The sequence below is a fragment of the Mastigoproctus giganteus genome, chromosome 10 (genome assembly GCF_048544385.1).
Source record: "Mastigoproctus giganteus isolate SK-2022 chromosome 10, ASM4854438v1, whole genome shotgun sequence".
NCBI classification, from domain to species: domain Eukaryota; kingdom Metazoa; phylum Arthropoda; class Arachnida; order Uropygi; family Thelyphonidae; genus Mastigoproctus; species Mastigoproctus giganteus.
The window spans coordinates 19,750,014-19,772,973 of NC_143584.1; the positions used below are offsets into that span (position 1 = coordinate 19,750,014).

At 39.4% G+C, this 22,960-nt stretch overlaps 1 protein-coding gene across 1 annotated transcript; it reads right to left on the bottom strand.

Annotated features, from left to right (window-relative positions):
* Nucleotides 1-298: 298 nt before the first annotated feature.
* Lipt2 (Lipoyl(octanoyl) transferase 2) lies at nt 299-12,540 on the bottom strand. Its single transcript, XM_090382628.1, has 2 exons — nt 11,820-12,540; nt 299-851 (listed from the first exon to the last, which is right to left on the bottom strand). Exons 1-2 carry the CDS (start codon nt 12,289-12,291, stop codon nt 610-612), a joined length of 714 nt encoding a protein of 237 aa, XP_090238754.1. The 5' UTR covers nt 12,292-12,540; the 3' UTR covers nt 299-609.
* Between the last annotated feature and the right edge of the window lie 10,420 nt (nt 12,541-22,960).

The window sequence follows — 22,960 nt, forward strand, 5'->3', positions numbered from 1 at the left end:
TAGTACATGTACCATTGGCTCACCACTACTGTCTTACTGTCTTAAACAACTGAAGGAAATACATCCATCTGTTTTAATCAAGACTTTGAATGAGCCTTTTCTCTGAAGGGGTTATCCTCATAAAAAAGTGACAGTATATTTCTGCATATACAGGTTTTGCTATATACACAGGAATATACTAAAGCTGTGGTACAACCGATAAACCTATATCAAATAAGAAATATTAAATGATATTAGGAAACCATAAAAAGTTTGCCACAGGAACAAGAAAGAAGAATTGTGATATATAAAGTCCGACTACATTGTAGCAAATGTATATTTCAAAACAACCTGTATACAGCCAAAAAATGTAGACAGTTTAATTTGTAATATTTACATTGTTTTAAGGAGAGAAACATTTCAATTACATTTTGTGGCAAGCTGAACACAATGCATGGTACTGACTATCACAAAGATTTCTTTGGTGGCCAAAACCTGTAAGAAGAAAGATATTCTTATTCCTGAATAACAGAACTTTTAGAACAGCCTGCGAAAAATAAAAAAATCCTGAAATATTTTAACTATGATATAAATAAATTAAAAATAATTAAAATTATATCATACTAAAAGTTAATTATTTTCATGTGCAACATCTTTGTATGGTATAAAGCTACAATGAAATTTAGTCCTGAAAGCCTTGAGGAATGGATCCAAAGCTTCGGTAACTGTAGTAACTCGGCCAAGTTCATTGGAAAGAGAGGTTACCCCTTTGTCTGGAATTCCACAGGGCTCAATAAGATCAAACCATTTTAGATCAACGTTACAGTTCATTGCAATACCATGCCTCGTTACATACCTTGTTCCTTGAACTCCTGAAAAAAAAAAAAAGTAAACCATGATGAACAAAGGTAGCAATAAAATTCATTTTTGAGATGACTCTACAATTCTGTAGGGATATACAGGATATTAAAAATCAGTACATTCTTCTAAATAAAATAACTTGCTACAATGAAATTCAAAACCAGCACCATGCTGGTTGAATTATAAATAATATATGGTATATAAGTTCTATATATGAAAAACCTTTCCCGGCAACCGTCCACGGTGTGGTCGATTATTTGAGTGCTCCCCATTAATCCATAATTTCAAGTAGTTCTAGTTCACATAGGAACGCCAGCTAAAGACTGTACTGATCAGGAAAGCCTCACTCGTCAGCTACTAATTTTCCACAGGTCTTCCAACAGGTAAACTTTTATTATTATTTTTATATTAGCCACTCACCCACTGCTTTATCTTTGCCCTCTTTATGAACATACTACAATAACAAATCACCAAGCGTACGGATATAATCAAGGTCAGCACAAGGTCGTCACCCCTCAGGAAGCTTATCCCAACAACAGCAGTCCACCGCCACCCCCGACTGCCTTCAGCAAGAGAGGGCGTAAACAAATACATTCCTTTCGCTGAACAGTATCTGCTGCATAATGCAATCAGATTCCAAGTGCTCAAAATTCAACAGGATAATAAAATAAGAATAGGCAGGACGAACAACACACTCAGCACCCAACCACGTGTGCCATCTGTCAATTAAATAAGGAAGCTGATTTAACTTGTCGATGCAACCTGAAAATTTGTAGCTCCTGTCTTACCCCCTCACAAAAGAAATTAAATAAGCAAAGAAGACATGCACGGATCTGTGAAGCACGTAGAAAACATACCTCTACTATTCACAACACAGATCTTCCTACAGAAGATACAACAAATGAAGATAATTTGCATAACTCCAACGCAACACATAACTCCTGAAGAAACACAACAGGAGACTTTGCCCAACATGGATGTTACTGAATCGACAACTCCAACTGATGAGGAACTAATAGGAGACCCAGAATTAGCCACATCAAACCTTGAACATCTCACTCAAGAAGAAAACTTAACACCTCAAGTAACCATCTCACAGGCCCACACAGTCCACAATTTTCGCAACTTTATCACTGAAGTTTTAGACACATATAACGTACAGTTAACTCAACAGAACAATTTGGATCGGGCTGTAGATAGTAATACCATCCAATCTAATCATGATATATTAATAGAAGAGATGCACTCACTTTGCGAGCAGAACCAACAGATACTGACAAAAATCTACCACCTAAAATCACAGCTAGTAAACATTGACACCCACTTATTTTGGAATCTCAGTACCTTCAGAACTCTCCTAAATCTGTTGAACGCCTCAGGAGTCGACATAACGAAACCACGTCTCAAGTTGATTTTGATATAACAGAACTGAACCAGGATCTTAATACGAACATCCCCAAGTGGGGCTCTTTTCAACCAGCAGGATGCAGAAACTCACCTGACGCCATTAGGATAGAAATGCCAGTCCTCTCTTACCATTTTTCTGAGGATATCCAACCACTGAGCACTAGAGAATCAATTCTCCAAACACACACCCCAGTGAATCACACCTCATTGTCAACCGCACTCCCAAGGCAGCAGCATTTCCCAGTGGAGGCATCTGGTGAACTGGCACAAGAGAACAACCTAGCAACTATCATCAGTCAAAGTACAAAATCACGAAGCTTCCAGAGCCAGCCTTCAGATAACCCCCAGAATAACAACTGGGGTGACCCTTCAAGCCCTCCCACCAGACATATGCTAAGGTGGTAAAGATGCACCCAGAAAAGCACGACAGGTTAACCTCAAAGTCAGTAGTTAAACCTCCCTCTCCTCTTGTCAGGCAGTTAAACCCACAATTAGCTGCTGTGGTTCAATCAATTGACCCAGGCATCAATGTTCCTCATGCAAATAACTATTTACCAGACACCAGATCATCGATACCTCGAAGAGACCAACACTCACAACGCCATTTATAACATCACTGCTGTACCAACTCACAGGAAAATTTTCGTCTCAAGATTGAGCCCAGCTACAACGGGCGAAAACATCAAGATGATGTTGGACACCGAGTTCGCAGCACAGGTAGAAGTGAAACCCGTCAAAAGAAGATGCCCAAGTTATACCTCATTTGTCATTTTCTGTCCTCCGGATAAACAAAGCATAATTCTAGATCCCAAAATCTGGCCGCCAGGAACCCTGGTTAAACCATTCATTGACAGGGTTCATAGAGAAAATTTCTCCACCAACGAAATTAACAATTCGACATAGCAACCAACAGATCAGGAACATATGAACCTGAAATGCCTTCAGCTCAGTTGTTTCATCCAAAATGTCAAAAGTCTCACCAACAAACTAAACATACTTCAATCCCAGCTCCTCATGGAAGAATATAAAATTATATTTATCACAGAAACATGGTTACCCAAGAGCAATCACCTAGATACACTCATGCAGCCAACAAGGTATAGATCTCGAGAGAATTCTAGAGATGTCAGAAGAGGAAGTAGAGTCGCACTGGTGTTCAGAGAACATTTTCAACCCACTAAAACTAAAACCAGCCAAACATTAACTTTGAATCTCTTTCCACAGTGTTATCATTCAATGATACCCAGATTCAAGTCTGTGTAATATATTTTCTCCCAGATCATACTGAAGATTCAAGAGTGGAGCTAGATAACTGGATAGCCACAAACTTAGAAACAAACCTCAAAACCATGTGACCGGTGACTTCAACATGCCTACACTACCCTATGAAGAAGCCAGGAAAGAATTGGACGCCATATTTGTTTCCCTGGGCCTCGTGCAAATTATTACGAGCCCAACCAGAGGTAATAGCACACTTGACCTCGTATTCCATAATCTTGACAGTATCTCTATGATCACCTCTCTTAAATTCTACTCTGACCACAATCCTATCACATGTGAAATCGACTTACAAAAAAATCACAATCATCACTTGCCCAGGAAAGAAAACCAACCTGAGAGAGAACTAACCTTTTCTACAAAATTCCTGAAACCAGAAATCATCCTCAGACATCTCAGAGAATTCAACTGGACACACCTGTTTACTGTCCCTCCTGACATAGCCCTAAGCAACCTAGCTGAAGAGCTTTATGGAATAGCCAAAGAGGGAGCTGCAAAAGAAATACGTATCACCTCCAGAACCTCTGTATGGTTTAACCAAACAATCAAGCAAACTTTCCTCCAGAAGCAGAAGGCTTACCGATGAGAGAGAAAATCAGCTGATGCAGAAAATTTCAGCGCCTATAAAAAGGCAAGGGCTCTCTTCTTAAGATAAAAATGACTTGTCTGCAACCAATTTGCCCTGGATAAGCTGAAAAGATCTAAAAGACTCCAGCAACAGAGCCATAAGCAAATCACTATGAAGGAAGAAATATTTCAAGAATGGACTGAGCTCACTTTTCAACAGACCGACCAGTCACATGCTCCACCCCCTGTTACACTTTTTGGCCCTCCCTGCAAACCTCCAATATCACTCATAACCCGAAACCATCTGATGGAGATCGTCAAAAAACTTCAACTGAAAGCTGTTGTGGGTCCCGACCAGTTTCCTCTGTTTCTAATCTTTTTTTTTTTTTTTTTGATTTGGTAGTTGTTGGCGCATCGGCTTCTGTGGCCATATTGTACCTCCCAAGGTTTTTGCAGTACTTTGATCCAAGCCCGAGGCGGGAATCGAACCCGCGACCTTTGGGTTGCCGGGCAGGTACTTTACCCACTCGGCTAGCCCGGTCGGCCTGTTTCTAATCAAAATCTGCAGTTCATATATTATAGACCCCCTAGTCCATATTTTCAATAAAATCTTAGAAAGTGGAGAGATTCCAAATATCTGGAATACTACTTTGTTTGGCCAGTCCCTAAATGCAGGGACCCCAAGCAGCCTCAAGATTTCAGGCCTATTGCCATGAGCGGTGGGTTCCTCAAAATATTTGAAAAAGCAATCCAGCCCACCATTGCAGACCACTGTTTCAATCACAGGCCTCCGTGCTTCCACACCGTGATTAAGGGGAGATCTACTAACAGCAACCTCCTAGACACCCTTACCAGAATCCAGAAAGCCCTCAAGAACAGGACACAGCTTGATGTTATTTTCTTTGACATAAAAGCAGCCTATGACAAAATAGACATAACAGCTCTAATCACCATTCTCCAGCAGTACTTTAACATCACTGGAAAGACTCTCAGTATCATTAAATAAATCCTGGAGCATAGACATCTCATCGTCTCACATCGCAGATTTCGGACAACTTGCATTACTAATAGGGGTGTCCCACAAGGGGGAGTCCTATCACCAACCCTATTTGCCGCAGGTCTGGAGCCCTTCCTGGGATGCCAGGAAGGGCTCCAGACATCTTCTGACCAAACTCAGGTCCTTAGCACTACCTTGCAGGCAAGTAAAACCATACATAACCTCCAACAATATTTGGCTTCCATCGGACTACAGATTAATCAAGCAAAGACAGCTCAAATGTCCTTCACCTGGAAGAAAGCACGCAATGACATTAATCTTACCATCAATGGATCACCCATTCAAAAAGTTAAAACACACAAAGATCTCGGATTAGTATGGGATGAGGGGCTGAATTCCAGGCTCACTTCCTGAACACAAAAACCAAATTGTACTCCGCTATGTGGGCGATCTGCCAGGAACTAACAGGAATTCATGACGCCGACCTGGTAAAGAAATATGTTGTCCGATGTGTCTATCCCATACCTCTCTATGCCACAACCATTTGGTCCTCTACTCCCACAACACACTTTAACAAGTTCCTCAGCCTGGAATACTGGCTCCTGAAATGGCTTAACTGGTGGACTGGCAACCAATACACCATTTCTAGGGCTCAGTTCTACATAAATCTGGAAGTCACCCCATGGAAACAACAGATTGTGGCAGCAAACCTTCTTACACTTTCCAGACTAATCTCAAGACGACTCGATGCCTCTGACATTACTGATCTAATAAAAACTCCCTGCATTGCCGGAAGGAATCAAATGGAACCAAGGCTCCCACTCACAATCAGTTTCAACAACCTGAAAGGATTGAGATGCATGTTCCCAGGAAACACGACAGTAGATTTGATGAACAATCTAGCCATCAACTTGGATAGATTCTGCGAGCAGCATACATACAGACGTCAGAAGCTAAAGGACACATATGCAAACGTACACTTATGAGACGCCACGAAGGAAAATGCCACCACAATGCATCCCGTTAAAGATGGGTGAAAAGGAAAATAAAGTGAAGCCATCACTGGTCCTCTCTCTTAGAATCTACTACTCCAAAGATGCCTGGCTGTGAGCACTATTACAGTCAAGATTGAAGAGATACCTCGTGCAACAACCGGTGAAGGACTGCCTCATTTCTCTATATTTTGTACATTTCTCTCATGGTTTTGTAATTTATAGCACTTTTGAGAAAATAATGTCCTATAATTCTTTCAATCATGTAAAATAATAAACATTGTAAGTTCCGTACCTTTCGGGTTAAGCATACATGTGCTCCATGTAACTGCCGGACACATGTCCCTGTCTTAACCTCTGTATGTAAATATCACCCCCCCCTAGCTTCCTGATGTCCAGGGGGTGGCTCTTTGGCAGAGCAATAAACAGATTAAATAAATAAATATATGTTGAATAGAATAATGAAAAAGTGGAAACAAGAAGGCAGGAAAATGGAGAAGTAGTTAGTGCAGTCAAAGACAGAAAATGCTAAACCTATGCAGAGCATGGACAATAAAATGAGAAATAAAATGAGGGAGATAAAGAGTGATAGAAGGGGATAGGCAGTAACCAATAATTATTTATCTCTTTATTATACATATTTTTTTTGTTACCTTCCATCACTCTCTATCTTCCTCATTTTTTTCTCACTTTAAATACACATAATATATATATATATATATATATATATATATATATATATATATATATATATATATATATATATATAAAGAATAATTGGGATAAATGTAAAAGTTACATTAGATCAGATTAATGCCATCAATAGTAGATTGAACATTACATCAGTCTGTGATATAGTTATGGTAAAAGTATAATATATAGGTACTGAACATATATAACATACATAACAGTATACAGTGGGCCAAGTTTCCTTTCAATGTATCTACAGATCAATAATTGGCTACATAATCATTATTGTATTCTATATTATTACTAATTATATGTTTATTTCCAGGGTATGGCAATGTAGACCTACACAGGCTATTTTAGTCTTTATAAGTTATTTTGGCCTTATGACCCACTGTATACTGTTATGTTTATATACATATTCAGTACCTATATACTATATATTATACCAGTATGATTGCATTTACAGTAGCATTTCAGCATTAGATATTTATAGACTGAAAATAAAATCATTATACAGCTCACAGAATGACAACAGAGATTAATTTTTTGAATAATGTTATAAAATAAGTTAATTTGACCACAGGGTCAAATTGTTATGTGAATTTGTGATTATATTCTCCAATTTACAAGAAACATAAACTGGTAACAAGCATCAACATTTATTATGAGTTATATTTTGTATACCTACTGGCACAAAATATAAACATTTTTTTAAGGATTGACTAACTGAAAATTGCATTGTAAGTAAATGCTTCGGTGTTATAGATATAGTAATTTCAAGGCCCAAACTGCCATTTAGGTTTAAATCTGCTGTTGCCTACAGATGAATTTCATGAATACTTTCTCATTATTATTTACACTATAAAATATTATATTGTCAGTTTTTTTAAATGCCCATTTAGAGTTTTCTTTTGTCTGAAAATTAATGCTGAGGGGATACTTTAAATATTTCTGAATGAAACTAAACAAATTAATTGGCACAAGTCAAACATTGTTTTAAAAAGGCTTTGTAAGTGTTAATTAAAAATTAATCAATCAATAATTCTAAATAAAAGTAATCTTGTTTGTACTAGCACTATGCTAATTTTAATAACAAAAATATGAGGAGTTTAACTCACCTTATGTGACCTTTATTATTATTATTAATACCAGCCACATGGTACAAGGAAGCCTAAGGCTTATGCTGCACCAGTCAAAAAAAAAAAAAAATTCCCGAGTTACCCTGAGAGAGAGAATCACCAAGAAAGAGAAGAATGATGTGCATCTCAGGACCATGGGTGTGCCAAGCCCACATTCACCAGATATGAGCCCCTGGGGTAAGTTCTTTGCATTTGAAGAAATTAAACAATTTTGAAACACCTAAAATATATATATATATATATATATATATATATATTATTAGTAGTGGTGGTGGTAAATGATGCTAGAAAGCAAGTTTATACAGCATCAGCAAAAAAAAAAATGCTGCAGAAGAAGCAATGAAGAGCAAAATAAATTATGAAAATCTTAATTAAAGACTTTCTAATTCAACAAAAAAGCTAAAATTTAAAATTAAATTTTATAATATAAACAAAGAATCGAATGGATGCCACACAAGAAACTGCATTTCATTTAGGTGTGCAAAGAACGGAAGGCTAAAGAACTTTCTTGCCCAAATTACCATTCCAGATTGTGCCGGCTTTGATTCAACTTTAGGACCTCACATCTGATGAGTATGGGCATGGCATACCCAGGGTCCTGAGCTGAATATCATCATGCTCAGGACCTTTCTTGGTGATTTCCTTCTACTTCTGACTCACTCTTTCTCTTTCTCTCAGGGTAACTTAGAAATTTTTTTTTGGCTGGTGCAGCAAAAGCCTCAGGCTTCCTTGCACCACATGGCTAATTATAATAATAACTTTAAGAAGCAGATTTCTGTCTCTGTATTTGAGTTTTTTTATACTGTTTTACCAAACATTATTTGGTAAAAATCTGCGTTTTTTTAGTAATATGCACACGTGCTATACTATTTTTAAAATCGGCTTCTACACCTAGTTTTTAGTTAATTTTACTTATAGTTTATCATATTTTCATACATGCATTTGGCGAGTTCTCTGAATCAAAATAAGACGTTGAAGAAACCAATACATGGGTCTCAATGTGATATATATTCACTTCGGGTGTTCACATATACTGGGTTTGTAAACCTCAAAAAACAGAAATTTTTAAACCTCATAAAACAGAAACTATGAAAGGGATGCAAAGAAAAACAGCAAAGAGTTCTTTACTTATGTAAACTCTAGAAGGAAGGGGATGAATCAGATTGGTCCACTTGATATTGATGGGTCAACTGTTGATGATCCTGCTCAGGTAGCTAACAAACTAAATGAATATTTTGCATCGACATTCACACATGAGGAGTTATTCAGCAAGGGGAATGCCAGAGGTGTATTCAACTCTAGCAGTAAGCTACAGAATCTTGAAATAACTGGGAGTAAAGTGGAGGAGAAACTGTTGAAGATAAACACAAGAAAGGCACCCGAGGTGGATGGGATCTATCCAGTTATATTAAAGGAGGCAGCAAAGGAAGTAAGCAAACCCTTAGCCATAATTATGAGAGCTTCCTTGGACTCAGGGGAGGTACCCATAGACTGGAAATGTGCAAATGTGACCCCAATTCACAAAGGAGGATCAAAGGCTGACACAAGTAATTATAGACCTGTGAGCTTAACTTCTGTTCCCGGAAAATTAATGGAGGCACTGGTTAAAGAAGCACCGCAGGATCATTTAGACAAGACTTCAGTTATAGCTCAGACACAGCATGGTTTTGTTAAGGGGAAGTCTTGCCTGACCAACTTGATTGGATACTATGATGCAGTCACAAAAGAACTGGATGCAGGGAATAACTTTGATATTATATACTTGGATCTTAGAAAGGCTTTTGATACTGTTGCACATGGAAGACTGCTACACAAATTGGAGCAGTGTGACATTGGAGGCAAATTGCTGCTTGGGATAAAGGGGTGGTTGAGGGGGAGAAGACAGAGAGTGGTAATCAATGGACACTGCTCATCGTGGACTAATGTTATTAGTGGAGTCCCTCAGGGCTCAGTGTTGGGTCCATTATTGTTTTCTGTATTTATAAATGATATTGATGATGGTATATCAAGCTTAATGTCCAAGTTTGCAGACGATACAAAGGTTGGCAGGGTTGTCAAGGACACTACTGACACTATGCTGCTGCAACAGGATCTGGAAAGGTTGAGCAGATGGGCTGAGAGGTGGCAAATGAAGTTTAACATTGACAAATGTAAAGTACTACACATGGGAAACAGCAACCCCAGAGCAACGTATCAACTCTGTGGTACTACACTGACAGTGGTAGAGAATGAAAGGGACTTGGGGGTGGTTGTGCAGGCAGATATGAAGTTCTCTGAGCAGTGCAGACGGGCTGCAAGAGTAGCTCATGGAGTATTGTCAATGATATACAGGAATTTTTCCAGCAGGGATAAGGAGGTGATTATTCCATTGTATAAGGCAATGGTCAGGCCACACCTAGAGTACTGTATACAGGTCTGGAGGCCTCATTTCAAGATCTGCTGGAACGAGTACAGAGAAGGGCAACAAGATTAGTGAATGGAACAAAGGGGTGCTCTTACGAAGAAAGGCTTAAGTTTTGCAAATTACAGTGTCTGGAGACTGGGCACCAGCGAGGTGATCTGATAGAGGTGTATAAAGCCTTGAATGGTTTAAGCATGCTCAATGCTGATGGGATTCTTCCTCTAGCTCAGAATAATCACCTGAGAGGGCATAAATTCAAATTGAGGAAAGACAGATGTAGGATAGACGTGCGGAAATTTGCCTTTAGCCAGCGGGTGGTTGGTTGGTGGAACAGACTTCCATCCCTTGTGGTGGAGGTTGATAGCCTAAATAAGTTTAAGGCTCAGCTGGACAGGTATTTTGAACGAACAGAGGGGTGAAGTGGAAGTGGGTTTTTTTTTTTTCTTTTTTTTTGGCTGATGCTGCATAAGCTTGCTTTCTTGCATCAAATGCCTCTACTAATGCTAAAAAAAAATGCTAATGAAACTTTCATGTGTCTAAATCTCATAAAATTTATTTATTATTAATTCCAGGGGCTCACAACTGATGAGTATGGGTTTGGCACACCCAGGGTACTGAGCTGGATATCATCGTTCTTCTTGGTGATTCCCTTCTACTTCTAACCCTTGTTCTCTCTCTCTCTCAGGATTTTTTTTTTTTTTTTTTTTGCTGGTGCAGCAAACACCTCGGACTTCCTTTCACCATATGGCTAATGATGATGATGATAATAATAATAAAAACTCATTGTCGGCACACTTATTTGAGTGCACTCTATTTACATATGGGTTTAGCTTTGATTTTGTGCTAACATAATTTTTAAAGAATTCCCTAACATGTAGCCAAATTAACAATTAGCAATTCATCGTACTGGAAATTTGTCTGCAAGAATAACAATAAACTAAATATATGTCCGGGGGGCTCACATCTGGTATGGGCTTGGCACACCCAGGGTCCTGAGCTGGATATCATCATTCTTCTCTTTCTTGGTAATTATTATTATTATTATTATTAGCAGCTATGTGGTGCAAGGAAGCCGGAGGCTTATGCTGCATCAGCCAAAAAAAAAAAAAAAAAAAAATTCCCTAGTTACCCTGAGAGAAAGAGAGACAAAAGCAGAAGGGAATCACCAGGAAGGAGAAGAATGATGATATCCAGCTCAGGACCCTGGGTGTGCCAAGCCCATACTCACCAGATGTGAGCCCCTGGGGGAAAATTCCCTTCTACTTTTCTCTCTCTCTCTCAGGGTAACTCGGGATTTTTTTTTTTTTTTGGCAGGTGCGGCATAAGCCTCAGGCTTCCTTGCATCATATAGCTAATGATAATAAGTATTTCACTTCTCGTAGTTTAGTGTTTCTTACATATAGCAAGTAAATTTTATGTACATGGATTTCCCGAGTTCTCTGGAATTTATTAATTCTGCACACTCAATCAACTTCTAGGGGAATGGGGATACAATTTAGAATTCTTACCTATTGCTGCAATCTTTTTATCTCCTACCCACACACCCGTATATTTTGGTTCGTATCCGAATTCTGATGCAGAAGCTGGTATCCCAAACTTCCGGCATGTTGTCACTACGCAATCTTCTAAAGATTTCACGTACCATTTGATACTTTTAGAATGATAATTTCCTAGATATAATATTGGATAAGCAACTAACTGTCCAGGTCCATGAAATGTAATTAAACCACCCCTATTAGTTCTGAAAAACTCAGCGCCCCGAGACTCCAACCGTTGTCGCTCATCATCTGCGTATTCACCACGCACTCCAACAGTAAACACAGGGTGGTGTTCTACGATTAACAATGTATCGAGAAATTTGTTTCTAGACGACAGTGAGTCCAATAATTTGCGAGCAGTTTCATTTTGAATTTCCAATGCTCTTGCATAAGATAATTGTCCAAGATTACGTAATACTACGAGAACTTCGTTACTTTTCATTTGTCTGAGAAGCTAGCAACCCCCGTACGCGTGCTTATAAATAAAATGGTTAAAGTTTCAAAAAATACAGATAGAAATTTAGTTTGTAAAAAAACATAAAATAAATTTTAACAGCTCTAACTTTAACTCTCTAGAATAAATCGTCGCTATACTGAACGAATTTGTTAGAAGTCTTCTATAATTCAAAATCATTGGTAACTTATCGTTTGAGTGTCTGCAATCTTTACGTCAACTGCCACCACAGTTGCCATATAGTTTACCACCGAGGACTATATATATATATCACACAGTATTACTACTCTGTGATACTGTATATATATATATATAGCCTCGATATAACGCAGGTGTATAGACAACTTGACGTCCGCGTTATAAGCGAATTGTGTTATAGCCGAAAATAGAACTGAACCAATTTTTTTCAATTTTTAAATAAATACACAATGACCAAAAAGACGATTTGGCAAGCGTTATTATATAAGCAAATCTCATTTCGCATGCGTTTCTTATTTTATTTTTAGTTTACTATTTTGCCTTCAGTGACTGTTTAAAAATGGAAAATACATCGTTACTATAGCTTTTTGTGTGTGTGTGTGTGCCGTACTTTAAAATCAAAACATTCCACATCAGTACTTCATTTCAAAATTATTAACTTCTTATAATGATCCCACACTTACAAATGAAACGTTTACAGAGAATTCAATTTATACTATACTACATAAATAGAAAATAAGGAATTAGCCACATAAGCTAATGGTCATATAGTAGTAGTAGTAGTGGCACTTGATGCAAGAAAGCAGTGTAGGAGCTTATGCAGCATCAGCCAAAAAAAAAAAAAAAAAAAAAAATCACACCATACCCTCCAATTGCCTGTCCAGTTCCTCCTTAAATTTATTTAACCTATCAACTTCCACAACGACAGATGGAAGTTTGTTCCAGCAATTAACCACCCGCTGGCTAAAGGCAAATTTCCGCACATCTATTCTACATCTATCCTTTCTTAATTTGAACTTATGTCCCCGTAGGTTCGTATTCTGAACAAGTGGGAGGATCCCATCAGAATTCAGCGTGCTCAACCCATTCAAGGCCTTATAGACCTCAATCAGATCACCACTCTGGTGCCTAGTCTCCAGCCACTGCAATTTGCAGAACTTAAGCCTCTCTTGGTAAGAGGATCCCTTCATTCCCCTCACCAATCGTGTTGCTCTTCTCTGTACACGCTCAAGCAAATCTACATCCTTCCTAAAATGAAGCCTCCAGACCTGTACGCAGTACTCAAGGCGTGGCCTGACCATTGCCTTATACAGAGGGACAATCACCTCCTTTTCCCTGCTAGCAAAATTCCTATATATCATTGACAAAACCCCATGACCTGCCCTAGCAGCCTGTCTACATTGCTCAGAAAACTTCATATCTGACTGCACAATTACTCCCAGGTCTTTTTCATTTTCTACCACCTTAAGTGTAGTACCACACAGTTGGTACGTTTCTCTGGGGTTACTTCTACCCATATGCAGTACTTTGCATTTGTCAAGGTTAAACTTCAGTTGCCACTTCTTAGCCCATCTGCCCAAATTATCTAGATCCTGTTGCAGTAGCACACTGCCATTACTGTCATTAACAACCCTGCCAACCTTCGTGTCATCTGCAAACTTCGACATTAAGCCTGATATACCTTCATCAATATCATTGATAAATATACAAAACAACAGTGGCCCCAACACCGAACCCTGTGGGACTCCACTAATAACATTAGTCCACGAAGAGCAGCACCCATTGATTACCACCCTCTGTCTTCTCCCACTTAACCATCCTTTTATCCATTGTAGCAACTTACCCTTAATACCATTCTGCTCCAATTTGTACAGTAGTCTTCCATGCGCAACAGTGTCAAAAGCTTTCCTGAAATCCAAGTATATGATACTAGAATGATATACTAGAATGTGATCACCGAACTATGCCAGCCGCTACAAAAAAAAAAAAAAAAAAAAGATAAAAGAAAAGAAAAATAAAAAGCTTTGTTTTTCTAACAGGTAACTCTTGAGTTAATACAAAAGGCATTCATAGCTAGGCAAAAAAACAACATCTCGGAAGTCAATTTATGCGCACTTTGCATCAGTGGCGTAGCTACCATGTACGCCGGCAAGGCAATTGCCTCCGGGCCCTTTAGGGGCCCGGTGTCTTTGGCTGTCTCCTGCTTTTGCAATTTTCATTAATTAAGTAGGGACCCGAACATTTTCTTTGCCTCCGGGCCCGAAAAAGGGTAGCTACGCTAGTGCTTTGCATCATGCCTTTAGCAGTTTTACCATTCCTAAATTTATTTTATCCTTAAACAGAATTTCATATGCTATTGTTTACAAAAATTTACATTGGTGTTCAAAGAAAGTGCATTACCCCTTAAAATTGTAATTGTCGTAAGTATATGACAATATTTCTTACAGATTGCATCAGATAAGATTGACACGCGTAGGTAATGACGTAATATTACATCATCTGTTACTTTCAGCTATATAAGCACGCTCTGCTAGAGTTGGAGTCATTTCTTGCATGTGTCTGGATATTACATGCAGTTGACGCCACGAAGAAAGAGTGCTATATAAGCACGCTCTGCTAGAGTTGGAGTCATTTCTTGCTTGTGTCTGGATATTACATGCAGTTGACGCCACGAAGAAAGAGTGCTATTTTCCATTACGTGAGGAAGGATGTCCTTCCCGTCATATTCCTTATGGAGCGTCTTGTAAACAGTCGACAGTGAGTAGATTTCTTTCCAAACTCAAGAATACTGGTTCTGCTGATAGGAAAAAAGGAACCAGATGCAAACGAGTCTCTACGCCAAAACAGGAACGCGTTTTCAAGCGCTAATGCTTTAAAAAATCGTAAAGCTTCTTCGTGTGAGCTGAAAAGAGAATGGGAAGTACATACAGGAGTGGTAGCAAGTGCAGTAACAGTCTGAAGACGCCTCTTCAAAAATGTACTTGTAGCTCGTCGTCCTAAGAAGAAGCCACTCCTCACACAAAAAATGAAAAAGATCGTTTAATTTGGTGTAAGGAGCATGTCAAATCGATTCCCGAGCACTGGAAATCAGTTATTTTCTCAGATGAGAAGAAATTCAACATGCATGGCTCTGGCGGGAGACAAACGATTCGCTGTAGACCTGGGGAAGAATACCATCCAGACTGTATGGTGTCTACAGTGAAATTCCTGACCAGCCAAATGATATTGGGATGCATTTCGTATCGCGGAGTAGGTCACCTGCAGTTTATAAAAGGTTCCATAAATGCCAATGGTTACTTGGCTATATTGGAAGGCAAATTGCTGCCAAGACATTAGAGACCATTTCAACCTGCCAAGTAACTGCATCTTTCAAGACGACTCTGCTCCTTGTCATCGGGCGAAAAATGTAAGTAGACACTTCTGTAGTTACTTTAGCTTCATTTCTGCATTAGAGGTTCAACAGTAACTTGTTTACATTTGTTACAGGCGAAAAAATGGTTGGAAGAACGGTCGATTATAACTCTTAGCTGGCCAGAAAATAGCCCGGACCTGAATCCTATATAGAACTGTTAGCATCGTGTGGAATCTGCAGTTGCCAGAAGGAAACAAAAGACCCTTCGTGAACTTTAGGAAGCCATAATTCGTGTTTGGAACCACGAACTATCAGTTCATTATCTTCAGAAATTGATCTTGTCAATGCCTTCATGGTGTGCTGCTGTCATCAGGGCCAGAGGCAGGTCAACTAAATATTAGTTTGTTTGCATCTGGTGAACTTTTCATTTTGTTTTCCATTTAAAATGATAAAATTAAGCAATTTTAGGGCTTCCGATAACATTTCAGCCATAATTGTCGTGTTTACCAAAACTGTTGTATAAAGGTTGCAAATGCTCATTTTGGAACATTTTGAGAGGACCTGTCAAACATTACTTAGCTTTGCCTTAACTATTAATAAATATCTTTTGTTTATATTTCCATTCGTGATGCTAATCATTAATGTAACATACCATCGCGAAAAATGGTTAGAAATGTGAAATTCCTAGGTGATGCACTTTCTTTGAACACCAGTGTATAACTGAGCAAGTGACAAATATGACAGTTCTGCTAACCCCTCTCAGCAGAAAATGTCACACAAATGAGGATTAAATTTTAAACTTGCAATTTTTAAATTTTGTCTGCAATTCTATCGAGACACAATAGGAGGGAATACATGTTGAGAGCCTTGTCACTCAATTTAGCCTTGGAGAGACTGCGCAAAGCTCACGAGGTAGAATTTTCCTTAGCGTGGACTACGTATTTTAATAGAAGAGACAGTTTTTACAGGAATGGAACAAACTTATATAGGAGTGCACGAATATTCACTAACGCTATCAAGGCAGCGTTAGGTGGATTGAAAAACTGATAGCTTGGCAGGATACACAGACTAACAGATTAACTAGAGCAGCAGGTAGAGATGAAAGTGATTCTTGCACTGTTCCATTGGAATATGCAACGGCCTATTGAACTGCTTCTAATGGAACATGCTGTGGATAATCATGGAACAAAAAAAAATATAGATTCTATTAGGTAATTAAGAGTAAGAACAGGTGCATGTACCCCGAAGAGCCAAAACATTATGACCAGCGGGTCGTCATGCAAATCGAAGCAACAGCAGGTGAACTACAGAGAGTGCGCGGGTCGGGACACAGTACAAAAAACACCCGATACTGAGCTCCGTTAATCAGCGTTACTCTTATTCTTCAGATGGGAAAGGCAGTGGACTTCAGCGAGTTTGACAAAGGCTAAATTGTAATGGCCAGACTGGGCCAGAGCATATTCTAAACGGCACAGCTGGTGGGGTGCTCACGGTTAGCCAAGGTTAGTACCTACCGAAAGTGGTCCGAGGAGGGAAAACCCACCAACCGCCGGCGAGGTGTTGGACAACCACGGCTCATCGATGCCCGAGGTGAGCAAAGACTCTCCCGGATGGTACGTGGCAACAGTAGCACAATTAGCCGGTAATTGGAATGCTGGTGATGGGAATAATGTGTCACAACACACAGTACATCGAACCTTGCTGAAAATGGGGCTGCGTAGCCGCAGGCCACTCCGAGTGCTCATGCTAACCATGTTACACTGGCGTCAGCACCTACAATGGGCGCACGAGCATCGAAACTGGATCTTGAGTAATTGGAAGAAGGTCGTCTGGTGAATTGAATCATATTTCCTGTTGCACCATGTGGACGTCCGGGAACATGTGCTTCATTTATGTCGGAAGGGATGGCGCCAGGATGCACCGTGGGACGAATTCAAGCTGGTGGCAGTGGTGTCATGCTTTGGATGATGTTCTGCTGAGTCGAGTCATCCAGGTGCCAGACACACTGAAGTCTACCACCTACCTAAACATCATTGCAGACCAGGTACACCCTTTCATGGCAATGGTTTTCCCCTCTGGCAGTGCCGTCTTTCAGCAGGATAATGCGCATGCCACACCGCCCAGATTGTTCGAGACTGGTTCACAGAACATGAGGAAGATTTCCAGGTATTGCCCTGGCCTCCGAATTCCCTCGACATCAATCCTATCGAGCATTTGTGGTTTGTGTTGGAACAGCAACTCCGATCTGGGGCGTCTCAACTATGGACCTTACAGGAGTTAAAGAATCTGCTGGTTACGTGTTGGTACGAGATACCACAAGACAAATTTAGAAATCTTGTAGCATCTATGCCTCACCGAGTACGAACTGTTTTGGCTGCACGTGGAGGACCAACATCATATTAGGTAGGTGGTCATAATGTTTTGGCTCGTCGGTGTATACTTGAATGTACACTACTGCTAGGAGCAGAGTAAGTAAATTTGAAGTACTGATTAAGTCATCAAATGCAGACATTGTAGGAATATTGGAGACATGGTGTCTCCTAGACATAAGGGATGCAGAATTTTAATATGTGGAGTACAGTGTATGCAGGAGGACAGGAGGGGGCTGGGTTATAGTCTTAGTTAAGAAGCATATTAAATCTAAGGCAGTGAATCCAGTCAACATGGGTGGCTGGTGCAATGTTGAGTCAGTTTGGTGTGACATAAGCATTGGAAAACAAAAATGAGAGTAGGAGTGCATTACAGGCCAAATGACTGTGATGTACACCAAACAACTCTACAGAGAAATAGTGGCCAATAAATCAAAATTAGCATTAGTTGAGGCATATGATGCAAGAAAGCAAGCTTATACAACATCAGCCAAAAAAAAAAAAAAAATCCTTGCCATTTCACCCATTCAGTCGCTACAAATGTTTGTCTAGTTCAGCCTTGATTCATGTCAGCTATCAACTTCCACAATCGATAACGCGAGGAACTTTAATGGCTTTTTTTTCACTCCGTGGATGAGTTAGTCGGTCTCAGGCATAGATACCAAGGTTTTTCTCCCCAGAAACTGGTATTTTTTCATCCAGCAAAACAGGCAAATTGACCATAGATCACATGCAATTTACAGACACAAACACATGGGTTAATGTATTCAACTACAGGCAACCCTAAAATAATAATAATAATTTTTTTTATTCTCAACTTCCACAACAGACGGAAGTCTGTTCCAGCAATCAACTACCTGCTGGCTGAAGGTAAACTTACGTACATCTATTCTACAAGTGTCTTTCCTCAATTTGAATCTATGCCCCATCAGCATTCGGCCTGCTCAAACTATTCAAGGCCTTATACATGTCAATCAGATCACTTTGCAAGTGCCAAGTCTCCAGACGCTGCAACTTGCAGAACTTAAGTCTTTCTTCGTAGGCACACTGCTTTGGTCCTCTCGCCAATCTTCTTACCCTTCTCTGTACTCATTCTAGCAACTCTACATCATTCCAAAAATGAGGCCTCCAGACCTGTACACAGTACTCGAGGTGTGGCCTAACCATTGCATTATACAAAGGGATAATCACCTCCTTGTCTCTGCTAGCAAAATTCCTATATATCATTGACAAAACTCCATGACCTGCTTTGGCAGTCCATCTGCATCTCAGAGAACTTCATATTTGATTGCACAATTATCCCCAGGTCTTTTTCATTCTGCACCTCTGAGCATAGTATCACACAGTTGATATTTTTCTCTTGGGTTACTGCTACTCCATATGTAGTACTTTGCATTTGTCAGTGTTAAACTCCAGTTACCACTTCTCAGACCATCTGCATAACTTTTCTAGATCTTATTGCAGTAGCATAATGTCTTTACTGTCATTAACAACCCTGCCAACCTTTGTGTCATCTGCAAACTTGGACATTAAGCCTGATATTCCTTCATCGATATCATTGATAAATACACAAAACAACAATGGGCCAGCACTGAACCCTGGGGGACACCATTAATAACATTAATCCACGTAGATCAGTGTCCATTTATTACCACTCTCTGCAGTCTCCGACTCAACCACCCTTTTATCCATTGTAGCATCTTACCCTTAATGCCATAATGCTCCAATTTGTACAGTAATCTTCCATGTGCAACAGTATCAAAAGCTTTCCTGAAATCCAAGTATATGATATTAAAATTATTTTTAGTATCCAGTTCCTTTATGACCACATCATAGTATCCAATCAAATTGGTCAAACAAGACTTCCCTTTAACAAACCCATTGTGTCTGAATTATTCCTGCAGTTTTCTATAGGTGATCCTGTACCACTTCTTTAACCAGTGACTCTATTATTTTCCACAGAACACAAGTTAAACTAACAGGTCTATAATTATTTGTGTCACCCTTTGCACTCCCTTTGTGAATTGGGGATACATTTGCACATCTCCAGTCCATGAGGACCTCCCCTTACTCTAAGGATGCTCTCATAATTATGGCTAAGGGTTTCCTTATTTCCCTTGCTACCTGCTTGAATATAACTGGATAGATTTCATCTGCCCAGATGCCTTTTTTATGTTTAAGTTTAACAATTTCTCCTCCAATTTGCTCTCAGTTATTACAAAAACACTTATCTCACGGTTAGAGTTTGATAAACTTCTGGCATTCCCCTCCTTGAATAACTCCTCATGTGTGAACGTAGATTCAAAATACTCATTGTTTATCAGCTACTTGAGCAGGATCATCAATAGTTGAACAATCTAAGTTAAGTGGACCAATTTGATTCATCCCCTTCCTTCTAGAGTTTACATAAGTATAGAATTCTTTGCATCCTTTGCCAAAGATTTCTCGTAATCTGCCTTTGCCTGCCTAACCTCCTTTGTGACTTGATTACAGACTAGCTTATATCTGCGTACACTTCTGTGTCGCTTGATAATTTATATGCATCCAATGCATTTTTCTTCTCTGCCGCAAGCCTCATTAATTCATCTGATATCCATTTATGCCCGACCCTTGAACAGTGTTTCTTAGTTGGTATGAAAAGTCTAGTAGCCTTAAAGATTAAGTCCCTGAAATCTTCCCATTTAGAATTCACGGTTGGTAACATCATCAGTTGATCCCACTGTATAGAATTTAAGAACTGTCTGAGACCACTGTAGTCACCTTAATGAAAACAAAAACCCTTCGCTTTACTCACGATGGTATTTACATATTTAACTAAATCCCATATCAGTACACCGTGATCACTGTCACCCAGTGGTTCCTTTATCTGCAAATTCTTAATGCATGAATAATCACTGCTGATAGAGATCAAGAGTATTACTCCCTCTGGTTGCCCCTCAAACATGTTCCTGTAGAAAACAATTCTCCAATCTACAAAAGTCTTGCTAGCATGCGAGTGACCAACCCACAAATTTCAGTCAATATCTGGAAAGTGAAAATCCCCCATTACAAGATATTTACTGGTGGATTTACTGGTCCACTCTACTTCTCTGCACAACTGTTTATTGTACAGAGAAATAGAGTGGACCAGTCACAACATTGTTTGGTGTGACTGGCCCGGTGTTTGTCACACCAGGCCTGACGTAGCCAAGTGGTCAGGAGCGCGAGTGCGGTAGCACATGCTCTTTGAGTGGACCGGCATTTGAGCCCGTGACTGCTAAGTATGATTAACAATTTGTATTGATTTATTGTAAACTCTACTGACCTGGTGGTCGTGCCGGAGTATAAACAAGAACGTTTTTTCTTTAACATTGCACTGTCCACCCATGTCAACTGGATGCACTTCCTTAGATTTTTGTGTTTCTTAACTAACAGCATAACCCATCCTCCCTTCCTACCCTTTCTGTACACATTGTACTTCCCAAATTCCAAATCTGCACTGCTTATATCTGTGTGACACCATGTCTCTGATATCCCAAAAATATCTGCCTTTGATGCCTTCATCAGCACTTCAAATTCATCAAATTTATTTACTGTTCTAGCATTGGTGTACATGCAAGTATATGTGCACTTGTTCTTACTCTTAGTTACCCTAACACAGCCCATGTATTTACTTGTTCAATGGTGCCTCTCAGCAGCTCTTGAAATCCCCAGCAACTTGCTCTCTAGGCTGCTGCTCATTACAATTGCAGTGCAAGGATCACTTTCGCCTTTGCATGTGGCTACCATTAATCTTTTAGTCTGTGAATCCCCCCAAACTAGCAGTTTTCTGACCCACCTAACACTGCCTCGAGAGCATCAGCAAATATCCTTGCACCCTTTCTATTTAAGTGTATCCCATCCCTGTAGAAGCAGTCCCTCCTGTTAGCAAGCACAGACATTGCTGAAAAAATTTTACCCCACGAGCCTTGCTCAATCTCTCCAGGGCCAAATTGATTGACAAGGCTCTCATCATATACTTCCTCTTATCATGTCTGAGCAGAATTGCAGACGCTTACAAATTTAACCCTAACTTGTGACATTTTTTTTTCAGTATTGACCTGTACTCGTTAATTAAATCTGCAGATTGGGTTACTGGTTATTGAATGCCATTAGTTCCAACCTGTAAAACAATATCACCTTTTGTGCCCTTAAAAGATATCTGCTCTACAATGTCATTGACTTTTGCCCCTGGCAGACATACCCTGGTCCCGTTTCACCTATCCTTTTTTGCATACTATATTTTCCGTCTCCCTGATAATAAAGTCATCAACAATAACTAATTCCTGTGGGACCAGTGCATTCTACCTTGGAGATTGCCATTGTGTTGCCTGATGCACAAGAAGTGAGCTCTGGTGTTGAGTTGGGCACCGGAGAGCTTGATGTGTCCCTCACATTAATTTCTTCAGTGGCATCTACCCTACACCTAAAACTCTTATTGACGCCCATCAGAATGCTCAGTTGGTGCCTAACGATAAGTTCCTGTCACACTAAAACCGGGTCATAATTTCTGATAATAAAATTAGAATTTAAACTGTATGTGTTTAGCGTCATACCTGATTTTTCAAATCAATTCTAAAATTTTCCACGTAGGTTTTTCCACATCAGGAGGCATGCCACCAACAGAAAAAGGTGTGTTTTTCTTTATTAACACTGAATAAAGCTATAGTCTTCACATATCTTCTGATATATTAAGTTACCCTTTTCTTAAAAGAAACTGTAGAAATAATATAAGTAGTAAAATGACCGTTTTTACAAAATATTAAATTGTAATACTATCTCCTTCATACGATAGAGATATCTCTTTTTCTCTCTCTTTCTCATACTATATTATCAGTCATATCAATCAAATCCACTTACAATGAATTGTTTTATATGTAAAAAAAAAAGTAAAAATTTTCCATTACAGTTGTTTTCAAAGAATATTCAGCTCGTCCGT